General features: G+C 53.4%; 7 protein-coding genes across 7 annotated transcripts; 3 read left to right on the top strand and 4 right to left on the bottom strand.

Annotated features, from left to right (window-relative positions):
• Nucleotides 1-1,287: 1,287 nt before the first annotated feature.
• Nucleotides 1,288-2,075, bottom strand: CMQ_810 (uncharacterized protein; the record flags this gene model as incomplete). Its single annotated transcript, XM_014317889.1, has 2 exons — nucleotides 1,288-1,746; nucleotides 1,806-2,075. The coding sequence occupies 2 exons, from the start codon at nucleotides 2,073-2,075 to the stop codon at nucleotides 1,288-1,290; spliced, it is 729 nt and encodes a 242-aa protein (XP_014173364.1).
• Nucleotides 2,076-3,027: 952 nt separating this feature from the next.
• Nucleotides 3,028-6,402, bottom strand: CMQ_1404 (regulator of nonsense; the record flags this gene model as incomplete). The annotated part of the gene is made up of 2 exons (XM_014318483.1): nucleotides 3,028-6,010; nucleotides 6,098-6,402. The coding sequence occupies 2 exons, from the start codon at nucleotides 6,400-6,402 to the stop codon at nucleotides 3,028-3,030; spliced, it is 3,288 nt and encodes a 1,095-aa protein (XP_014173958.1).
• Nucleotides 6,403-6,895: 493 nt separating this feature from the next.
• CMQ_1277 (u3 small nucleolar ribonucleoprotein imp4) lies at nucleotides 6,896-7,907 on the top strand (the record flags this gene model as incomplete). The annotated part of the gene is made up of 3 exons (XM_014318356.1): nucleotides 6,896-6,901; nucleotides 6,959-7,333; nucleotides 7,404-7,907. 3 exons carry the CDS (start codon nucleotides 6,896-6,898, stop codon nucleotides 7,905-7,907), a joined length of 885 nt encoding a protein of 294 aa, XP_014173831.1.
• Nucleotides 7,908-9,372: 1,465 nt separating this feature from the next.
• On the top strand, nucleotides 9,373-10,510 carry CMQ_379 (syntaxin-like protein psy1; the record flags this gene model as incomplete). Its single annotated transcript, XM_014317458.1, has 3 exons — nucleotides 9,373-9,498; nucleotides 9,591-10,091; nucleotides 10,163-10,510. 3 exons carry the CDS (start codon nucleotides 9,373-9,375, stop codon nucleotides 10,508-10,510), a joined length of 975 nt encoding a protein of 324 aa, XP_014172933.1.
• Nucleotides 10,511-11,411: 901 nt separating this feature from the next.
• CMQ_1093 (mitochondrial outer membrane translocase receptor) lies at nucleotides 11,412-13,485 on the bottom strand (the record flags this gene model as incomplete). The annotated part of the gene is made up of 4 exons (XM_014318172.1): nucleotides 11,412-11,647; nucleotides 11,708-12,181; nucleotides 12,243-13,224; nucleotides 13,321-13,485. 4 exons carry the CDS (start codon nucleotides 13,483-13,485, stop codon nucleotides 11,412-11,414), a joined length of 1,857 nt encoding a protein of 618 aa, XP_014173647.1.
• A 472-nt stretch (nucleotides 13,486-13,957) lies between these two features.
• Nucleotides 13,958-14,922, top strand: CMQ_1145 (uncharacterized protein; the record flags this gene model as incomplete). Its single annotated transcript, XM_014318224.1, has 2 exons — nucleotides 13,958-14,736; nucleotides 14,811-14,922. 2 exons carry the CDS (start codon nucleotides 13,958-13,960, stop codon nucleotides 14,920-14,922), a joined length of 891 nt encoding a protein of 296 aa, XP_014173699.1.
• Nucleotides 14,923-15,969: 1,047 nt separating this feature from the next.
• Nucleotides 15,970-17,387, bottom strand: CMQ_488 (aspartic endopeptidase; the record flags this gene model as incomplete). The annotated part of the gene is made up of 2 exons (XM_014317567.1): nucleotides 15,970-16,053; nucleotides 16,113-17,387. The coding sequence occupies 2 exons, from the start codon at nucleotides 17,385-17,387 to the stop codon at nucleotides 15,970-15,972; spliced, it is 1,359 nt and encodes a 452-aa protein (XP_014173042.1).
• Nucleotides 17,388-17,983: the final 596 nt, after the last annotated feature.

Genomic DNA, 17,983 nt, shown 5'->3' with positions numbered 1-17,983 from the left:
GGTGTCGGCCAAAAAAGGAGTGCAGAGGTTTTAGCGGCAGCGACGGTGGGAGGCCGGGTACGATGCAAGAATAAGAAGAAGGGTAGCAGATGTGGACAGACAGACAGAAGAACAATGGAGAGAAGGTGCAGGTGAGGAAAGAAGGGGGACTGACAATTAAAAAATGTCGGATGGGGAGTTGTCTGTTCTGGGCGTGATTTGGGGGGGATCGTTGAGGGGAAACAGAAGCGCAGCGCTGGAGCACAAGCCGTTTTCTTAGCCTCTTCCTACCCCAAAATTATCTTGGGCCAACGCTGCACTTCCTCTGGTCAATGGAATGGCCCGATAGTACGGAGTACGATGGAACAATAAAACCTTATAGGAAGCGCAACTCGAGAACGGCCGAGCGGACGGGATTCCCAGGCAGAAACGGTCCGTTTGTGGTCGTTTTCGCCTGCATACCGCCTGCAAACGAATCGGCAGTGCCCAACTGCTTGGTTTGATGCTATTGGTAGACGCCATTGGGTCCATGTTGCTCTCGCCTCATGCGCCCTCTGCTTCCTGTTGTCGCTCACCAGTGCCTTTTTCCTTCTCCTTTTGGTTTGGCGTAGAGGTTGCCACGAGAGAGTGGTCCGTTGCCTGTGGCACTTCTCTCCTCTCTTGTCAGTGCAGCTGAAGCAAGACACAGAATCGCCATTACTACCGAAGGTGCACGTATGACGTATTTTATTTTACATTAGTCGGCATTTGCCGGACCATTCGACTGCTAACGAGTGCCGCAGCATACGAACAACTCGTAATAATCGTCCACATAATAAACCCAGCAAACAAAGGTTGGCTTCAATCGCACGGACACTACGCTATATCTTGCCAGTGCGCCACAAGGTAACAAACACCGCCCCAAATTTTTCTACAATTCGCCAGCGAGCTATGAGCACGGGTTGCAGTGACGGCTCGATGGTAATTGTCTGTATTCTGTTGTCTGTATTCTCTGAAAAAAACTGGATCGATTGCTATGTAGCCTGATCTTCTTGATGAAAGCAGTATACTCCGTCTGGTAGGTCGTTAAGATGAGAATTAAACCATGCAACCCCGATTACTTCGGTACACCCCAAGTATACGGAGTAATACGGAGTACAGCTTGTCATTTCCATTTTAGAGGACTTATCGGAGGTGTCGCTACACATTTCTTGCAATGCATTGTGTACTGGCAATACCGAGTAATCGTGGCCACACGAAAAATGGGATTAGTTGGTCATGTATGAATAGTCTTATACGGACATTACTTCTATTCATCCATCCGCATCCCTATGTCAATCCCAACACCTTTTTCAGCTCCGCCACCTCGGCGTGGTCCCGCGTCGTCTTCATCCGGTGGCACCAAGTGACCTCAACGTCCGCCGCCGACTCGAACAAGAACTCGCCGCCGACCTGCCGCTGGTTACCGGCCTTGAGCACGAGTCCCTGCGGGATCTGCCGCAGGCCCTGGCTGATCGACCGCACAATCGACGCCCACATCGACGTTCTGCCCATGTACGCCGGCTTCTCGCCCAGCGCCAGCGTCGAGACCATGTCCAGCTCGTCGTACAGCTGCCGTGTCGGGTCTGCGTAGATCGGAAACGCACACGCCGCCGCCTCGGCGTACATGTCGATCAGCGGCGGTTCGCCGCACCCGACGACGACGATGCGAGCGGCACCGCCCGCCGCCCTGGCCAGCGCGTCCGCCGTGATGCTTGCCGAAAGCACACGCAGGTATTCTTGGCAGTTCTGCCGGACAGCATGCTCGTGTCAGCCGGCATCGAGAGGACGAGGACGGGATTACGTACCCCGCAGAAAAAGTGCCGCACAAACACGATCAGCACCCGACCTCGCTCCGCGTACAGACTCTTGAACGGATGTGGCTTCCCTTCGCGGTCTAGCACCGGCAGGTCGGCGATGCGATGCAACGTGTCCCGCGACGGCAACGTGTTTTTGGTGCGCACTGCGCCGTCGAAGTCTGGCGGGTTGATGTCGTCTTGGGCCTCTGGTGCTCCCGGTGCCTCTTTCGTCACCGCGACCGCAATTGCAGCCGACACTGGCTCATCTGTGCCCGACATGATGCCACAGCGTGTCTGTGCTAAGACCTGATGTCGGAAAATAAAGAGACAACAGAAACAAGGACAGGACTTTGTAAGCTGACAGGACTGAGATGGAGGGTTTATAATGTAAAGATACAATCGGAAAGAACGACCGTGAGCCCCTCAATCCTCGGTTTCAGCCATGTAAGAGCCCTCCAAAGTTGGACAGCGTCTCCAAATTACGGGTTATATCACTAAAAAGCCCACAGAATCTTGCAAAAAGAGCGTGTGGCTTGTGTTTATAGGAATGTAGAGCACGTTTCTAAATCAAGCAAACGAAGAACAGACTGTTTGCAGCGAGTAGAGGTGCCAGAAAGCAAAGCGCTACTCGCCGTTTAGATAAACGTCTGTGCTTCCCTCCCAGATGATCAGCCAGTCGGCTGGCTAGGCCTTTGTCTGCTGACTAATCACACCAGCAATTGCCCGTCCTCCATCGCCACGAATCAATAATAACAAAACTTGCAACTTTCTGGAAAACAGGGTTTTTTCCTCTGTCAGAAGACAGATCGTATGACTCTCATAAGCCGTGGGCAGCCCCTCATCTTCGACGGTAAAACCTAGCCCATCGTGCCACGCCGCTGCAACGGCTAGCTTGCCAACAGCAGCCGTCTCTTCGAGACAGCTGCAGCCAAGAAACCCGGCTACCTCTCCAGGCAGAGCCGTGGACCGCGATGCCCTTTTCGGAGTAGCTTCAATGACGCCTCAAGCTGCACATCCCTGCCGCACAAGCTCGGCAGATGAGGAGGCGGCGTCTCTAAGAAAAGAGTATGGCTTCCGGTCTGGCCAAGTTGCTGGCGGATGCTCTATTGGCCGCAGTGCTGCCGGTGACAGCCACTGACGACAGCCGGTAGTTCACCCGGCGCGTCTGCATGCTGCTGGTGGGGCCTGCTTCATGCTTTGGTGCCTTTATCATGCCATCGCCTTCTGCGCCTCAGTCATAGCCTGGTCCTCCAATTTGGCTGGCAAAGCCCGTGCTGATGCTCTGCTGGTCGTCGTCGTACCGCCGGTATCCGTTGCCTGCTGCTATGCGTCCGCTGCTCTCCACGTACTGCTTCAGACGGTCGCTCTGGCTGTAGGACGCCAGTCTACCGCTGCTAACTGCGTCGTGCAGCCCTGCACCCAGGCTGGCTCCTCCCTGACCGACGCCCTTGCCTCCGATGACGCTCGAGCTCGCCGTCACATCCGTGAACTCGGAGTTGGCTACGCTCTCGCCAGCAATACTCTCGGCGATACCCCTGTTTCGACCCTTGCCACCGGCCCGCCCGCCGAGACTGGCTCCCGGCAGGCCAGGCCACTGGTCAGGACTGAAGCTGGAAAACATCGCTGGGTATGCCGAGCCTAGGCCGGCACCTCCCAGAGCCGAGCTGTGAATCGAGGAAACATCGTCGGGGATGTACGACATGATAGAACCGGTCTCAAAGTCGCGCATCATCCCGTTGTTGCCCTGGCCTTGTCCTTGTCCGAAGCGTCCGTTGTGAACGACGTCGTTGCCCACCGCTCGTGGCGGCCGGTAGCTGTGCTTGGGTCTGCTAAACTGGTGCAGCGACGGCTGAAGGTTGCTGAGCGGGCCTTCGACGAGGCATTTATGGTCCTTGAAATGCACGAGCAGGTGATACCAGAGCTCGTGCTTCGCCAAGACCTTGGGGTTGCCCAGAATAACAATGCCGTACTTGGCACGCGTCAGAGCCACGTTCAGTCGGCGCGGGTCCGACAAGAAACCAATGCCTTGGTTCTCGTTGGACCGCACACACGACAGCACAATGTAGTCCTTCTCGCGGCCCTGGAAGGCGTCGACTGAGGCCACCTCTACCTCCTTGTAGCTCTCCTTCTTGAATGTGCCCGTGTTCTGCATCGTCGTGACGATGTAGCTGCGTTGGCCCTCATACGGAGTGATCACACCAATGTCTGCGGGCTTCACGCCGGCCTTGAAGAAGCGGGTCACCACCTTTTCGACGTTGGACGCTTCTGTTCGGTTCAGATACGAGGTGCCCGATGCCGAGATCTCTTCGTTGCCCAGGTTCGACCAAAACATCATCGGCGTATCCACTACCGGCCACGGGAAGTCCACGTCTTTCCGCAGACGTTCTTGGATCGTGACACCGTTCTGGAGCGATCCCTCGTAAAACATGTTCGACGGGAATGCTGCAAGATGGGGGTGCATTCGATACTGCACGTTCAGCCGGATGGGCGCAAAGCCAAGCTTGACCAGGCGCTCAAAGAGCGATTGGTTCAGGCCCGCCTTGGCTGCCTTCTTATTCATGATCACCGGGCCGAGCTGCTTGTGGTCGCCGACAAGAACCACCTGTTTGCAGCCCAAAACCAGAGGAATCATGCACTCCGGCTCCGCTGACTGCGTCGACTCGTCGATCAGCACGTTGCGAAACTTCATCTTGGCAAGCCGAGGGTCGCCCGCACCCACGCAGGTGCAGCAGACCACATCGGCATTGTTGAGGATCTCTTTCTCGGCCGCCTTCGTCAGCTGCTTGAACTTCTTCTCGTCCAAGCTCGACAGTTCGCCGACCTCATTCTTCAGCAGCTGCAGGCGCGTCAGCTCCACGTTGGTGTCGTTCATCCGGACCTGCTCGTGAAGCGCTAAAAAGCTGACAGAGGACTCTACGTCCTCACGAGATTTTGCCGTCAGCCGGACAACCTTCAAGCCGGTCCGGTGGACCCGTTCACAGAGCTGGTCGACGGCAACGTTGGACGGTGCACACACAAGCACTTGGCTGTTGTTCATCTTGGCCAGGTGGTAGATGATGGTCGCCGAAGTCACCGTCTTGCCGGTTCCCGGAGGGCCCTGGATCAAGCTGAGAGGCGTGGACAGAACAGCCTTGATAGCGCTGATTTGGCTGCCGTTCAGCTCGGGCAGCTGTGGCGCCGTGAACTTCTTAGGCAGAGACGTCTTCATCGGGGCGACGGCGACTTCGTGGCCCAAAAGCTTGTGAAATATGTACCCAGACACGCTCATCTCATCCACAGCAAACGTCTTCATGGCGATCTGCATGCGATCGTAAGATGTGGCCTTCCACACATAGTCCGCAGAGAAGTTGTGGGTGCATTCGGTAGGTACCGACTTGTCGTTCCCCGTCTTACGGAGCTCCAGTTTCACTTCGTCGGACTGATTGTTGGGGATCTTGATCACGTATCCTACGCCCTCCCAGGGAGGACGCAGCTCGCCCTTGTACTTCAGCCGCATCTCGTCGCCGACGGCAAGCTTGACGTCACCCGACTCGATCTTGGGCAGGATGAATATGGCCAGGTGCTTGTTGTTCAAGCCGTAGTCCCATCGGATCACCAGATTGTCTTCCGACTGGGCCTCCTTCAGCTTCTTGTCGTAGTCGGATTCCATCTTCACCAGCGGGCCAAAGATGTTCTGATAGTGGTACGGGTCGTCGTATTTCAACAGAACCGGCTGTGGGTCATCGTCTACACTGGCCGCCCGTTCAAGGTCCTGGACTGTGGCGTTGGCATTGTCCTTCCACATCTCCTCGAGTCTGGCGATCATCGGGGGCGTCAGATGCCGGGCACGGAGCTGCTCGGCGTCTGTAGGTGTAGCAACGAGCCAGGGCAGAAAAGATCTGTCCTCGATAAGCGGCTGCCAGCGCGAGATGTCCCAGCTCATATCCTTGGACGATGTGCTGGCCGCACAGGGCTGACGGCAGAGAAGAACCACGACCGTATCGGATTTGGCCGGGATGAACCCAAGCAAGAACACATTCTTGGTACCGCAGTTGTAGCACTCGAGAACGGTGTCACCCAGCGACGACTGGGGGTGCAGCTGTACTTCTTTGTGGCGGGCACGAACGAGATGGTTGACAATATGGGAGGACGTTGCGTTTCCGCGCGCGCTGCAGAACCATTTGTTGCAAGCCAGGCACTTGACCACAGAGGCCGGGGAGTGAATGCCACAATATCTTTTGAAGAGATGCGCGTCAGCATTACCGTCCACGATACAGGGAGGCAAACCACACATCCAAGACGGCTTCAGGTCCAGAACTCACGCGCAGGCATGGGCTGGAAGCTCTTTCTCCTCCTCTTCAGCCCCGAGCTTCAGACCCTGGACACCGTCGACCGGCACGCTGGCCAGGCTCTCGTCATCCTCGTCATCGTAGACTTCTGTACCGTTATCATCATCGTCATGGCGTCGGCGAGTTGCCCCACCTAGACCAGCCCGGCCACCAAACTTGCCATACAAGAGATTCTCTTCCGGGTCGATGGTGGATAGGTCGTCGTTGTCGCCAGCCTTGATGGCAGCTGCCGAGTCGGATATCAAGTGGTTTCCCACATGCGTGAAAGCGCCTTCCATGGCGGAGCACAGGGGGTCTCTTCGGAGAGCTGTCTGGGAAAGGCAGGACCCCCCTTTCGACGAGATGCAACAGGCTGCTTCTCCTTGCTTTGTGGCTGGATCTTCGTCACGAAAATGAGCGTTTATGGATCATCCGCGAGTAGCCTTGCCTCCTGCGGGTTGTAGAGGAGAGGCGTTCAAGCAAAAAGAATAGATGAGAGAGCGAGACAAGAGGAAAAAGGAAGGAGGCAAACGATAGGATGTGCGATATGGAGGTTATTCGCCTTCTAACCTTGCAGAACTTTATTATATCGGAGCAGTGCTTTAGTTTGTGCGGGGCGCGATTCTCTTCGTTCCTTTGTATAGATCATGTGACCTCATACTCCGATAACGTTCGATAAGACCAACTTTTTTTTTTTACTTCATTGCTGCACTATGTTCTGTGTTTTGTTTCAAAGGCAAACCTCACCTTTTCTGCATATTTCACACACTCTCGTTCATACGTTTGATCAAGATGCTTGTACGTATAGACACAGTGAAATTTTGCGCAAGCATTGCATAGCTAATTGTCACTCAGCGCAAAACCGTTCGGCAGCGGAGAGATTATCTCTACCGCAAGGCTATGATCTTGAAAGAAGCCGAAATTAACGAAAAGCGCGCGAAACTGCGGAACGCCATCGCTCAAGGTCGGCCGCTTGAAAAGAGCATTGCGAGCGACAAAGCCCTCAGGAAAGATTTTGCCTACGACGAGTCACGTCCAGATCTGAATGCGGATGAGCAATTGGATCTCGATGACGAATATGCGCAGTTGAGCGGCCTTGTCGACCCCCGAGTGCTGGTGACGACGTCGCGGTCCTCGTCTACACGCTTGACAGCGTTCAGCAAAGAAATGCGGCTGTTATTGCCGACATCCATTCGATTAAATCGCGGCAACATGATTTTGGATGATTGTGTGCGGTCCGCAAAGGCGGCTGGACTGACGGACATTGTGTTGCTTTCTGAGCATCGTGGTACCCCTACAGGACTTGTGTATGCTCTTCCCACCAAACTATCTCATGTACGAGGACCTCACTGACAACGGCCGCAGCATCTCGCATCTGCCTCATGGCCCGACAGTCTCGTTTTCGCTTCACAACGTCCTCATGCGCGGCGATATCCCCGGCAGCATTCGCGGAAGCGTCTCCGAAGCGTATCCTCATCTCATCTTTGAAGGCTTCACGAGCCGCCTGGGCAACCGGATCTGCAAGGTGCTCAAACACCTGTTTCCGCCTCGCGACCCCATCACCAGCAAAACAAAGCTATCAAACCGGGTTGTAGTGTTCAAGAATATCGAGGACGTCATTGAGTTACGGCACTATGTTTATGTAAAAACTGCATACGACAAAGTGGAGTTGTCGGAGGTGGGACCTCGGATGTCGATGAAGCTCTTTGAGGTTCGCAACGGCACGCTTGAGAATAAGGATGGCCACGTTGAGTGGCACCTGAACCAGTTCACGCGGACAAGTCGGAAGAAGGACTACCTGTGAGGACGGTGAGATGGGGTGGAACGATAAAAGACTGGAGAAGGCCGCGCCGCGGTGGAAGGCATAAATGGGTGTCGGGCAACTCATGTCCTCGTGACCGTGACGATGCCGACAATGCGGAGGGAAGAGACTGAAAGTCGGTACCCCCCTGAGACTGTGTGTCAAGCCGACCCATGTCGTATCCGGGAGACTGGCACCAAGTGTTGGATGTTGGAATTTGCGTCTGACCAGGAAGAATCTGGATCTCGCGAATTATGGGTCCGGCAATCGAATGAGGGTGACAGTCACATTAAGAAAGTGTGGATACTCCCCTATATGTCGTATGTTACTGCAAGCGCCAGGCTGCAGAATAGAAACCGGTCTTTGCATTTATACGCGAGCCGTCAAAAGAAGTGATCAATAATAAGGAAGGAGTGGAACTGCAGTTTTGATGGCTGACTTGCGATTTGTGGCTTCGCCATACCGTCACCATCCCCTCAGCCTCATAGTTGGGTGGGAGCAAGTGACAGGAAAGAGCGCTAAAAACGGTAGTTTCACCGCCACAGCGAACCGGGGTGGTTGCACTTCGTCAGGACTCAGACGATGGCCGGGATACGGACTTAATACCTCGCCAGGACGGCGAATGGCAGCCTCCCCGTACCTTACTCGCATTTCTGCAGTAGATGAACCGAATCCTATCTCTTTAAAAGGAGCAGTATCGGAAGTACACTGTTCGTCTTGCAGGATGCAGCTGCAGCGAAAAGCCCGCCCGGGACAGGTCGCTCGTTTGTACGAGTATCCTCTTTGGAGGCGCGGCGCATCCTTCCAATTTAGCCAAAGGAGTATTATTATCGCAGGTTGATACTGTGTAAGTACTAGTACATGTTGACAGCGGGCCTCAACCACGTTCGGGACCGGACAGTAAGCTCAGGTCGTAAACGCGGATTCTCCGTCCGTTTTCTGCAGGCGCACATGAGTACGGAGTAGAAGAACCAGCGGCACCCCCGGGCACAGCGCTTTTGCTCGCCTGAAAATCTTAAATTGAGCTTTAACCGCCCTGCTAGTAGGAGTTTCTAATTATTAGTGCCCTTTTCTGTGTTTCCTAGCGATTATCTCACTGGAAGTTTTCGGCTTTACCCCTTACGACTATATACGAGAAGCTTACTCGTAAGGGTAATTTCCTTTTCACGTCCTAAGAAAATCCTTCTGTTTTCATCTCCCTTCCTTTGCCAATTTACGTGACCGGACGACGCGGGACACATCGGCGAGCAAACGCATCTTCATCTCGTGCTGTCATCTTTCCAGACACCACCCGTCAGGATTTGCCGTTACTTTTTACCGTCTCGATTCTCCGCCTTTGCCGCCAGCCCACACCGAGTTTGTTGCAATTGACCACACGGGCCGCAGGTGATTCCACCTTGTTTTCCTCCTCCAGCGCCCGAGCCTACGACCACCAACCTCTTCGCTGCTTCAACCCCAAAACTTCGCCATGTCTTACAGCAACAACACCTACCAGGCCCAGAGCCCGTACGAGACTGAAAATCAATACAGTCAATACCAGGGAAACCCGTATGAGCAGACACCAGGCGCCGAGACTGGCAATGGCTACGGACAGGTACGTCTTGACTTCGGCTGCACTGGCCGTTACGCGCCGACGTGCTTTGTCTTTTCCTACGACTAACATCTTGCCTTTGTCTCTTTGTCTAGCCAGAGCAACATGAAATGCAGCCGTATGGGCAGCCAGCGAATGCCGGTGCACCCGTCATGACGCAGCAGGAATACTTGGCGCAGGTGTCAAGCGTGCGCGGCGAGATCCGATCCCTGACGACGAGCGTGCAGTCGATTGCCGGCCTGCACCAGCGCGCCCTGGGTGGCAACGAGCCGGGCGCAGCACAGCAGTTGGAGCAGCTGGTGGCGCAGACGCAGCTTAAGAACACACAGATCCGCAACCAGTTGCGGCTGCTGCAGCGCGACTGCGAGCGTACGACCGACAGCCTGCATGCGCTCAAGAAGCGCCAATTCGAGACGCTCAACAACGACTTCAAGAAGGAGCTCCAGAGCTACATGAACGAGGAGAAACAGTACCGTGAAACCTACCGCGAGCAGATCGCCCGCCAGTACCGCATCGTCAACCCGGAAGCTACCGAGACAGAAGTCGCGCAGGCCGCCGATGCCGACTGGGGCAGCGAAGGCATCTTCCAGACTGCAGTAAGCCCTACCCATGGCTGTGCCTACTATCGGCCTACTTGTATTGCATCCTGTGACTAACGTGCTTCTAGCTCCGGACAAACCGGTCTGGCCAGGCTACGGCTGTGCTCGGGGCTGTGCGTGCGCGGCACAACGAGCTGCAGCGCATCGAACAGTCCATCACGGAGCTGAACGGCTTGTTCAATGACCTCGATACCCTCGTCATCCAGCAGGACCCCGTCTTCAGCCAAGTCGAGGACCAAACGCAGAACGCCGTTGGCAACCTCGAGAGTGCCAACAAGCAAGTCGAGAAGGCCACAAAGTCTGCTCGCAACCGACGCAAGCTCAAGTGGTTCTGCCTGTTGGTGGTCGTACTCATTATCATCGCTATTGCGCTTGGTGTTGGTCTGGGTGTCGCCTTGAACAAGAACAACAAGTAGAGCAGCACATCACCTTCTCGCCCTACCTCCTCTTCCAGTACTCTCTTCTTTGTCCACCCACTATCTATATCCCGAACCGAAGAAAAAGCCACTATATTCCCCCTTCCGACAGCTACTGTTGTGTGGCGATTAAAATTCTGTTTTGCAACCGGTGGGGTCTAACTACTAATAACGGTTGATATTCTAATTGTTTTGTTATGCGTCTTACGTTTTGGTCATTTACAACCATGATGTTTCTTCTCCTTTCGTTTTATGCGGAGATGCTTTCAAAAGGCGCGGCGAAGCCTGTTGGAATCAAGTTTGCGCCAGGGTGTTGCCAGTCGGTTTATTCCCAACTTCTCGTACTTACTTCTCTGATATATGAATTCATTATTGTCCTTCCCTAAGCGCGGGGTGTATCGCAAGGTGGCCCAACACTTGTGGCTTGGTGCAGTATGCCTGTTATATTTTGCAGTGTGAATCTCAAGCCGATGCGGCAACGAGAGAAGTTGATGTAATAAAGAGTGCTCATATACAGTGTGGGGAGTGCTCGTGTACGAGAAGTTCCTGTCCTATCCCTGGACATATACCTGGTGTCACATCGACACAGACGAAACAAGGGACAGCAGGGGAAAGATAGGAGTAAAAAGGCTTGCCTGCCCACATTATACAAACGACCATCCGACCTTGTTCCTCCCTTTCACCTTCCCATTCCCGGTCCTCTTGCCAAGCCTTTTTCTTCGCTCTCATCTATCGTAATCATCATCGTTCTTTGCGTCCCTTGCAACCACTACTTATGTGTCGTCCGTCCACAGCCGTGTCTTGAGAGGCTCCGAGTAGTGTTCCAGAAATGGTACAGTCTGGGGTTGAGTTTTTTTCCATTTGGACGTTGAGAGCACAGATGACTCACTACCTTCTTCTCCTAACGCAAGCCGGGGCCACTCATACCCTGCAGCTTGGCAGCTAGAGCCGGATACTTCTCTTGCACATGGATCTGTGTTCGTGTCGCTTCAGCATACGACAGAGCATTGACGAGCTCGCCTTCCGTCCGTGCCAGGTCTGATGCCCGCTCAAAGTACTTGAGTGCCTCTGTCACCTTGCCCTGCTGCAGGAGGAGCTGTGCCATTGTGGCTACCGCAATATCACACTCCGGGTCGACTACACAGTGACGCGCGGTTAGCAAGCTGTATGTACGTAGGCCGTGTAGGGATGACTTACTGATCAGGGCTTTTGAGCACAGCTTCTCGGCTTCGGAGAAGTCCTGCTTCCACTGAAACAGAGCGAGTGACTTGTTGATAAGAGGCAGCACGTTCATGTTCATGGGCTTCGTCTCCTTCTCCATCTCGATAGCTTTATCGAACTTTTCGATAGCATCCTGGTACCGGGTCTGGTCTAGGAGCAGTTCGCCGTGATAGTTATACACGTCCGGAACCTTGGCAAAGTTCTTCTCGCAGCGCCGGAATGTTGCCATAGACGAGGCGATCGATCCGAGCTTGTACTGCGTCACTCCCAATTGGATGTGGGAGAAGATGAAGTCGCGGTCAAGGTCAATCGACTTCTGGTAGTCCTTGGCCGCCTCACCAAACTCTGCCTTGATAAAGTGGAGCTGGGCTCGGTGGTAGTAGATGTCTGGGTCTGAGTCGTTCTGAGTCAAAGCTTTGGCGAAATCTTCCTCCGCTTTGGCAGGCGCCCCTATACGCATGCGTGTCAGTCACTATTGTCTTCATGGCCTCTCATGAGCGTGGAAACTTACCAAGTTCAAGGTTCATGCTGGCGCGCTTGATATAACTCTGCGTCATGGTCTCGTCCAACTCGATGCTTGTAGTCAGAGCCGCCAAAGCCGCCTCATGCTTGCCAAGGAGACAGAGGAAAGTACCGCGCAAGTTGTAGGCCAGAGCTTCATACTCGCCCAGGTCCCCAAGCTCCAGCGCCTTTTCGAATGCCGCGGAAGCCTCCTCATACCCGTCAGCCGTCTTCTTCTCCAGCGACTGCAGGCCCAACCGCAGCTGACCCTTGCCAGTACTCTCATCCAAATCAGCCGCATCATCGAGGCCTTCGGGACGCGGCTTGGCTCGGAAGCTCTGCAAGTAGTTGCCAACAAAGGTAGGGCTCGGCAGCTTTGCTGGTCGAGTCTCCATCAGCTCTTTCGCCTTTGTCTCGGCAAATTTCTTCAGCAGTCTCTCCACGGCCTGGGCGCTGGCTTCGTTCTTGAATCCGTCAATTATACAGCTGGCTGTGTAGTCGAGAAGCGATTCGCGGTATTTGCCTAGGTGGTCGTAGGCATTCGCGCGCCGGTTCAGCGCTCTGATGTACTCGGAGTCGATATTGATGGCCGCCGTAGTATCTTCAACTACCTTGTCCCACTCGCTCAATGCGCTATAGCAGGCTGCGCGGTTCGAGTAATATACCGGGTCCTGCTTGCATAAAATGGCCTTGGAGTAAAGATCGATAGCCCCCTCGAGGTTCTTCGCTCCGTAAGCTTTGTTGCCGGCCTCCTTCAACCTCAGTGCCATCTTCTTGCGCTCCTCGGCGTCCATTACTTGAACGGTGGTCTCGGTGATCTCTGGTAGCTCCTCCTCAGCCGCAACCGATGCGGTCGCAGACTGTTTGGAGGAGCCGGCATCGCTCCCGGATGTTATGGCCTTTTCTGCTGCGGCTGCTGCTTTCCGCTCGGCCTCTTTCCGTTTCCGCCGCTCTTTCTTACTTAGCTTGTGACCCGCCTGGCCTTCGGATGGCTGCAGTTCAAAGTTAGTGTTAGCTTGAAACACAGAGTTCACCCGCTATCAAGCCGGCATCGCCAGTCGTCAAAAATAAATATGGAGAGCACGCACTCGAGCATTCAGATAGTATACTACCCCCGCGCCGGTGACAACAACAGCAACACCGGCAGCAGTATAGACGACCGTCTTGTTCTCGGAGGCCCACTTTGTTACGCGGTCCCAGAATGTCGAGTCGCCGGAAACGCCCACAGCAGTCGCAGTCGTCGCCGGTGCCATCGGAGGCGCTGGAACGAAGGGGGGCTGTTTTGCAGCCATGATCGACGGAGTCCAACGTCCGGCGGGTAGAAAGGGATAGAGTAGACGTTTAGGTATATGATGCGCTTAAGGAATTGGCTCCAAAACGGTCGAGAAAGTGCCGTGTTTACTGTGGGTGTAAAGCTATTGATGTGTTGCAGGAACAGCAGAGGCTGGATCGGAAATTTTGTGGCTCGTTCTTTTCGCTACCCGCGGATTTTGCCCGCTGATGATGTCTGGCTGCATCCACAAAAAAGCTTGCTATGGAAGGAGCTACACAAAAAAAATTACTGTGTCCTGCGGATTGGCTGGGCGACTAGTGTGTTGTAAATGCCTCAGGCCATAAACATATGATTCGTCAGCGGACAGCAGTATCAACTGGCCGGAGATCGTAAGGTGCTGTTTGGTGAACCGTCTTTCTCTCTGATGGGGGTCGACAACCAGAGCTTTCTTAATGCCTGATGATAGCAGCTTTGAGCTGTTCAGCTCTGTGCGGTATGATGATGCCTTGAGAGACTTACCTCAAAAGTCGGCATTTGCCTATGGCGGATGGAATACAAGGCAGTCTTCGCCCTTTTACATGCTGGACTTTCACCGGGATCGCCTTCTCCGAGCTGCAGAGCATTGGGAATGGGAGGATGCCGCAGCAACCATCACCGGGGACGATGGCTTGCAAAGGCTGGAGCGCGTCCTTCAGAGCTCGGTTGATGGCCATACACTAAATAATGGCGATGGGCCTCTGCGGTGCCGCGTCGCCCTAAACATGAATGGCAGGTTGCACTGCAGTGTATTTGCGGCACAAGAAACGGCGCTCGTCGGGCTCGTCCCGCCACAGCTTCCACCACCTGGGTTTATGGCTAGTTCCTGCGACGGTAAGGGAGAGACACAGTTGTTGTTCCCGCTGTTGCGGTCATTGCGGTCAGAGTTGGGACCTCAGCCGTACGAGGTATCGATCGATTTGGACGGCATTGCAGCTTCTGCGTATACACACTACAAGACAACTCGGCGACAGATGTATGATGACGCTCGTCAGCGGGCAGGAATAACCGGTCCTGAACAGAAGGAAGTGCTCTTAATCAATGCAGAATCCGGGATGATCATGGACGGCAGCATCAGTACGGTATACTTTTGGCGTCATGGCCGCTGGGTAACACCTCCAGTTCCCTCAATATACGACCGAGATGCTGGTAGTGGTGGTCTGGATGGGACCACACGAAGATGGGCTCTTGAACAGTAAGTTTGTTTTTGGTCGAACGACATATTTGCATGCTTCACAACTGATCATAACCTTTCTCATTTATATATAGTAGGCTTGCTGTGCAGGAAGAGGTCAAGGCTGCATCAGTGCTTGATGGTGAAGAATGCTGGTTGAGTAACGGCGTTCGAGGATTTCTGTATGGTAAAATCAAGATTTTGTAGACAAGTGATATAGGCAGAGTATTATCGAGAGGAATGTTGGTCATACTGTACATACTAATAGGTGCGAATGTAATGGAAGAAAGTCGCCAATGATTCGTTGCCAGGTCTGTGGGATTTGCGACGTACAGGGAGCATTGGTATAGCGATTAGCGACAGCGGCGCTTCTGCGAAATACTCCCATACTTGGTTTCGCTTTGTTTCTACCGCCACCAATTGTATTCGCCCAGTATCCATGATAACACGTAAATGAAGCTTCCTGAAAACGATTGCCAATAGGACTTAGGTATCGTACGTTTGAAATGGGCATATCGGGCTGCGGGAGAATATAATAATTGGTCTACAAAACCGTCACAGCAAGTCGTGGCTCCCTTTGCCAATCGGGCTTACTTACCTGGCGATCGTCGCACCTTCCGTTCGCAAAAGCGGGCGGGGATTTAGCTGGTCCTGTTGACACAGCCGAAGATGAGGGCAAAAAGATAGTTCTCAATTCGCAGCCGTAAAGTGGCTTTGTTCACTCCGTACTCCGTGTAGTATCCAAAAGGATGCCACGTCATACGCTGCATACGATGTGAGGTGCTTTCATGCATGCGTACGGAGTACTCCGTAGCAACTATCACCTCGAAACCGACGATCAGTACGGATACTCCGTATTGCTCCGTACTCGTGCTCCGTACTCCGTATGTTGTCGATCTCCCCACCAATGAGTTGTGGCTTCTACTCCTTGCACCTCTAAGCCTGTAACGCGCCATTGACTGCGCGCTGTATCTTACCAGTTTTAGTGAGGTGATCCCTGTAATATGTAAGCTACGTTCGGACCAACTGCACGTATCACAGTAAGCTCTAAGGCCTTCAGAGTATCTTATGATGATATTTCGTATTTTAGGTTGATTGACTGGGGTCCTGACTGCATGCGTGGTGCGCGCGCAGGTCAAGGCTCAGTCTTATCTAATGGATTCAGGCGGAGGCTATCATGTACTCATGCAAGACTACCCCTTTCAATGTAACATCGGCAGTACGGAAACGCAACGCTCTAGGAACATATGGCCCTCACGTGCTCGATCCAGGGTCCAAAGTCTGTGTCTTCTGGATCTTGGGAACAGCCCCAAAGCGGACATTGCCTTGGTCCCAAATCTGAAGTCACATCGTCAGTTAGTTGTCTCTTGACTTATGCGAACTTGCAGAGAACTCACAGCATAGATTGACTTTAGAAACACATCCCCGAGAATGTCAAATGTGTTGCTCCCACGAGATTGGATGCCTCCATACCAGTGAGTATCATCTGCCTGGGTAAAGATAAGGTCCTCTTTTTGAACGACGAATTTGTTGTCACCAACAGTAATAGAAACGGTCGGAAGCTGGTCTATCGTCGTGGTTTTGGGGATCAGGTAGCCCTGTTGCTTCTCATCGTATTTGGAATTCGGAATGGCTTTGTACAGCGCCTCACAAACCTCATCAGACACCAGTGCAAGAGTGGTGCCGGTGTCAGCAATAGCTGTGTTGTTGGAAAGTGTGATAGATTGGCCATTGATAGATGCAGAGGTCGACGGGAACATCCAGAAACCCTGACTGTTGTCAATGCTGGTCCAGGCAATTTCTGCACCAGAAGCCTTGACAAGGTCCTCGTCAATGTAGCCGAATGTGTAGAAAGACTCCTGGTTGTCACGCTCGCCATAAAAGCACGAGGTGAACAGCTGGGCTTCCTTGGGCACAACACCTTCGGATATCATGTTGGCAACAGGAGTGGGCTGTGGGTCGGACGAATAACCCGATTTGATCGTGTTGATCGATGGCCAAGCTAAACCAAGCAGTCCATCTCCAGTACCTTGTGAAAATTGTGCCGCCAAGGTCTTCGCAAGTTCTACAGACTGGTTCTTGATGACAAGGCCACCAACGGTAACCACGTCGGTGCCCACGTCACCCGACGCAGAGCTCCCGTCACCATACTCAATCTGCCAAGTTAGGCCGCTGGACGTTTTGAACGTCGTTGACTTTGACGAATCAAAGACTGCGTGCCCCTTTTGTACGTCTGCAGAGAGCTCTGTGGAGAAGACCCAGAGATCGGATGAGCCTGTGTCGAAATCAAGCATGAGCTTTTGCGAAGGGGTGCCGATTTCGACTTCGCACAGGTACATGGAATCATTCTGCTGATCCTCTGCAGTCACTTCGCCGGCCTGTGTGTTCCCATCTCCTGTTGCCGAGTGCTTAGCGAGCACCTTCTCGAGATGAACACGGCCACCAACTGGCTTATGTACTTTCGTAATGTCGGTTACACGAAGCCCGCGCTGGTGAACGCGGTTGACGTGACGGTAAGGGCCAGGCTTGGTCGGCTGAAAGCCGTACCGGTTCAAGAGATGGACATAGGACTTTGTGCCGTTTGCTTTGTAGTTTTTGTTGAGAATGACGCGAACCTTCTCCAGGCCAAGGTCTGCCCTCACCTGCCGCTGGACTTGGAAGATGGACTGCATGCTGAGTAGGATAGTTCTCTTGGAGTAACGATAGACAGATGATAAGGATGATTAGGTATATGGTTTCGATCAGGCAGGATGAGGGCAATGATTTAAGTACTCGTACAGCTTTGTAAGGAGTACGTCACGCCGTATGATGCTGCGTACGTCACGACATAAACAACGAGGACGCCGGGGAGGCAAGAGGATCCCCACCAGGAGAGCGATCAGTCCCAGAAAAGGAAGGTGAAGGCCCAATTGCAGGCATTAGGCAAGTGTGCCACACGGTCGAAGCTACCGTTTCAAGTATCTTATCATGATAATGTGTCCTATTACTATCGTCATTACCATCGTCATTGCCATTATCAACTTAACTGAAACCTCATCCGCATGCAATTCTATGCGCGCCGGGGCGATCGACGACGATCGACATGGAAATGCCTGTCGATGACTTCTGCCTTGCTTGAAGCACACCATAAAACAACGCAGAGAACTAAAGCCAGTCCCATCACGGGGAGGTGCTCCAATTATTGTACGGCCTCCCTCTTTGATACAGCCCCAAGGTGCTAAGAGGACATGTAAGGCCAAACAGAAATTAGACACAAACATGCTATTTT

Source organism: Grosmannia clavigera, assembly GCF_000143105.1.
Source record: "Grosmannia clavigera kw1407 unplaced genomic scaffold GCSC_140, whole genome shotgun sequence".
Taxonomy (NCBI): domain Eukaryota; kingdom Fungi; phylum Ascomycota; class Sordariomycetes; order Ophiostomatales; family Ophiostomataceae; genus Leptographium; species Leptographium clavigerum.
This window is presented reverse-complemented; position numbering and strand designations above follow the sequence as displayed.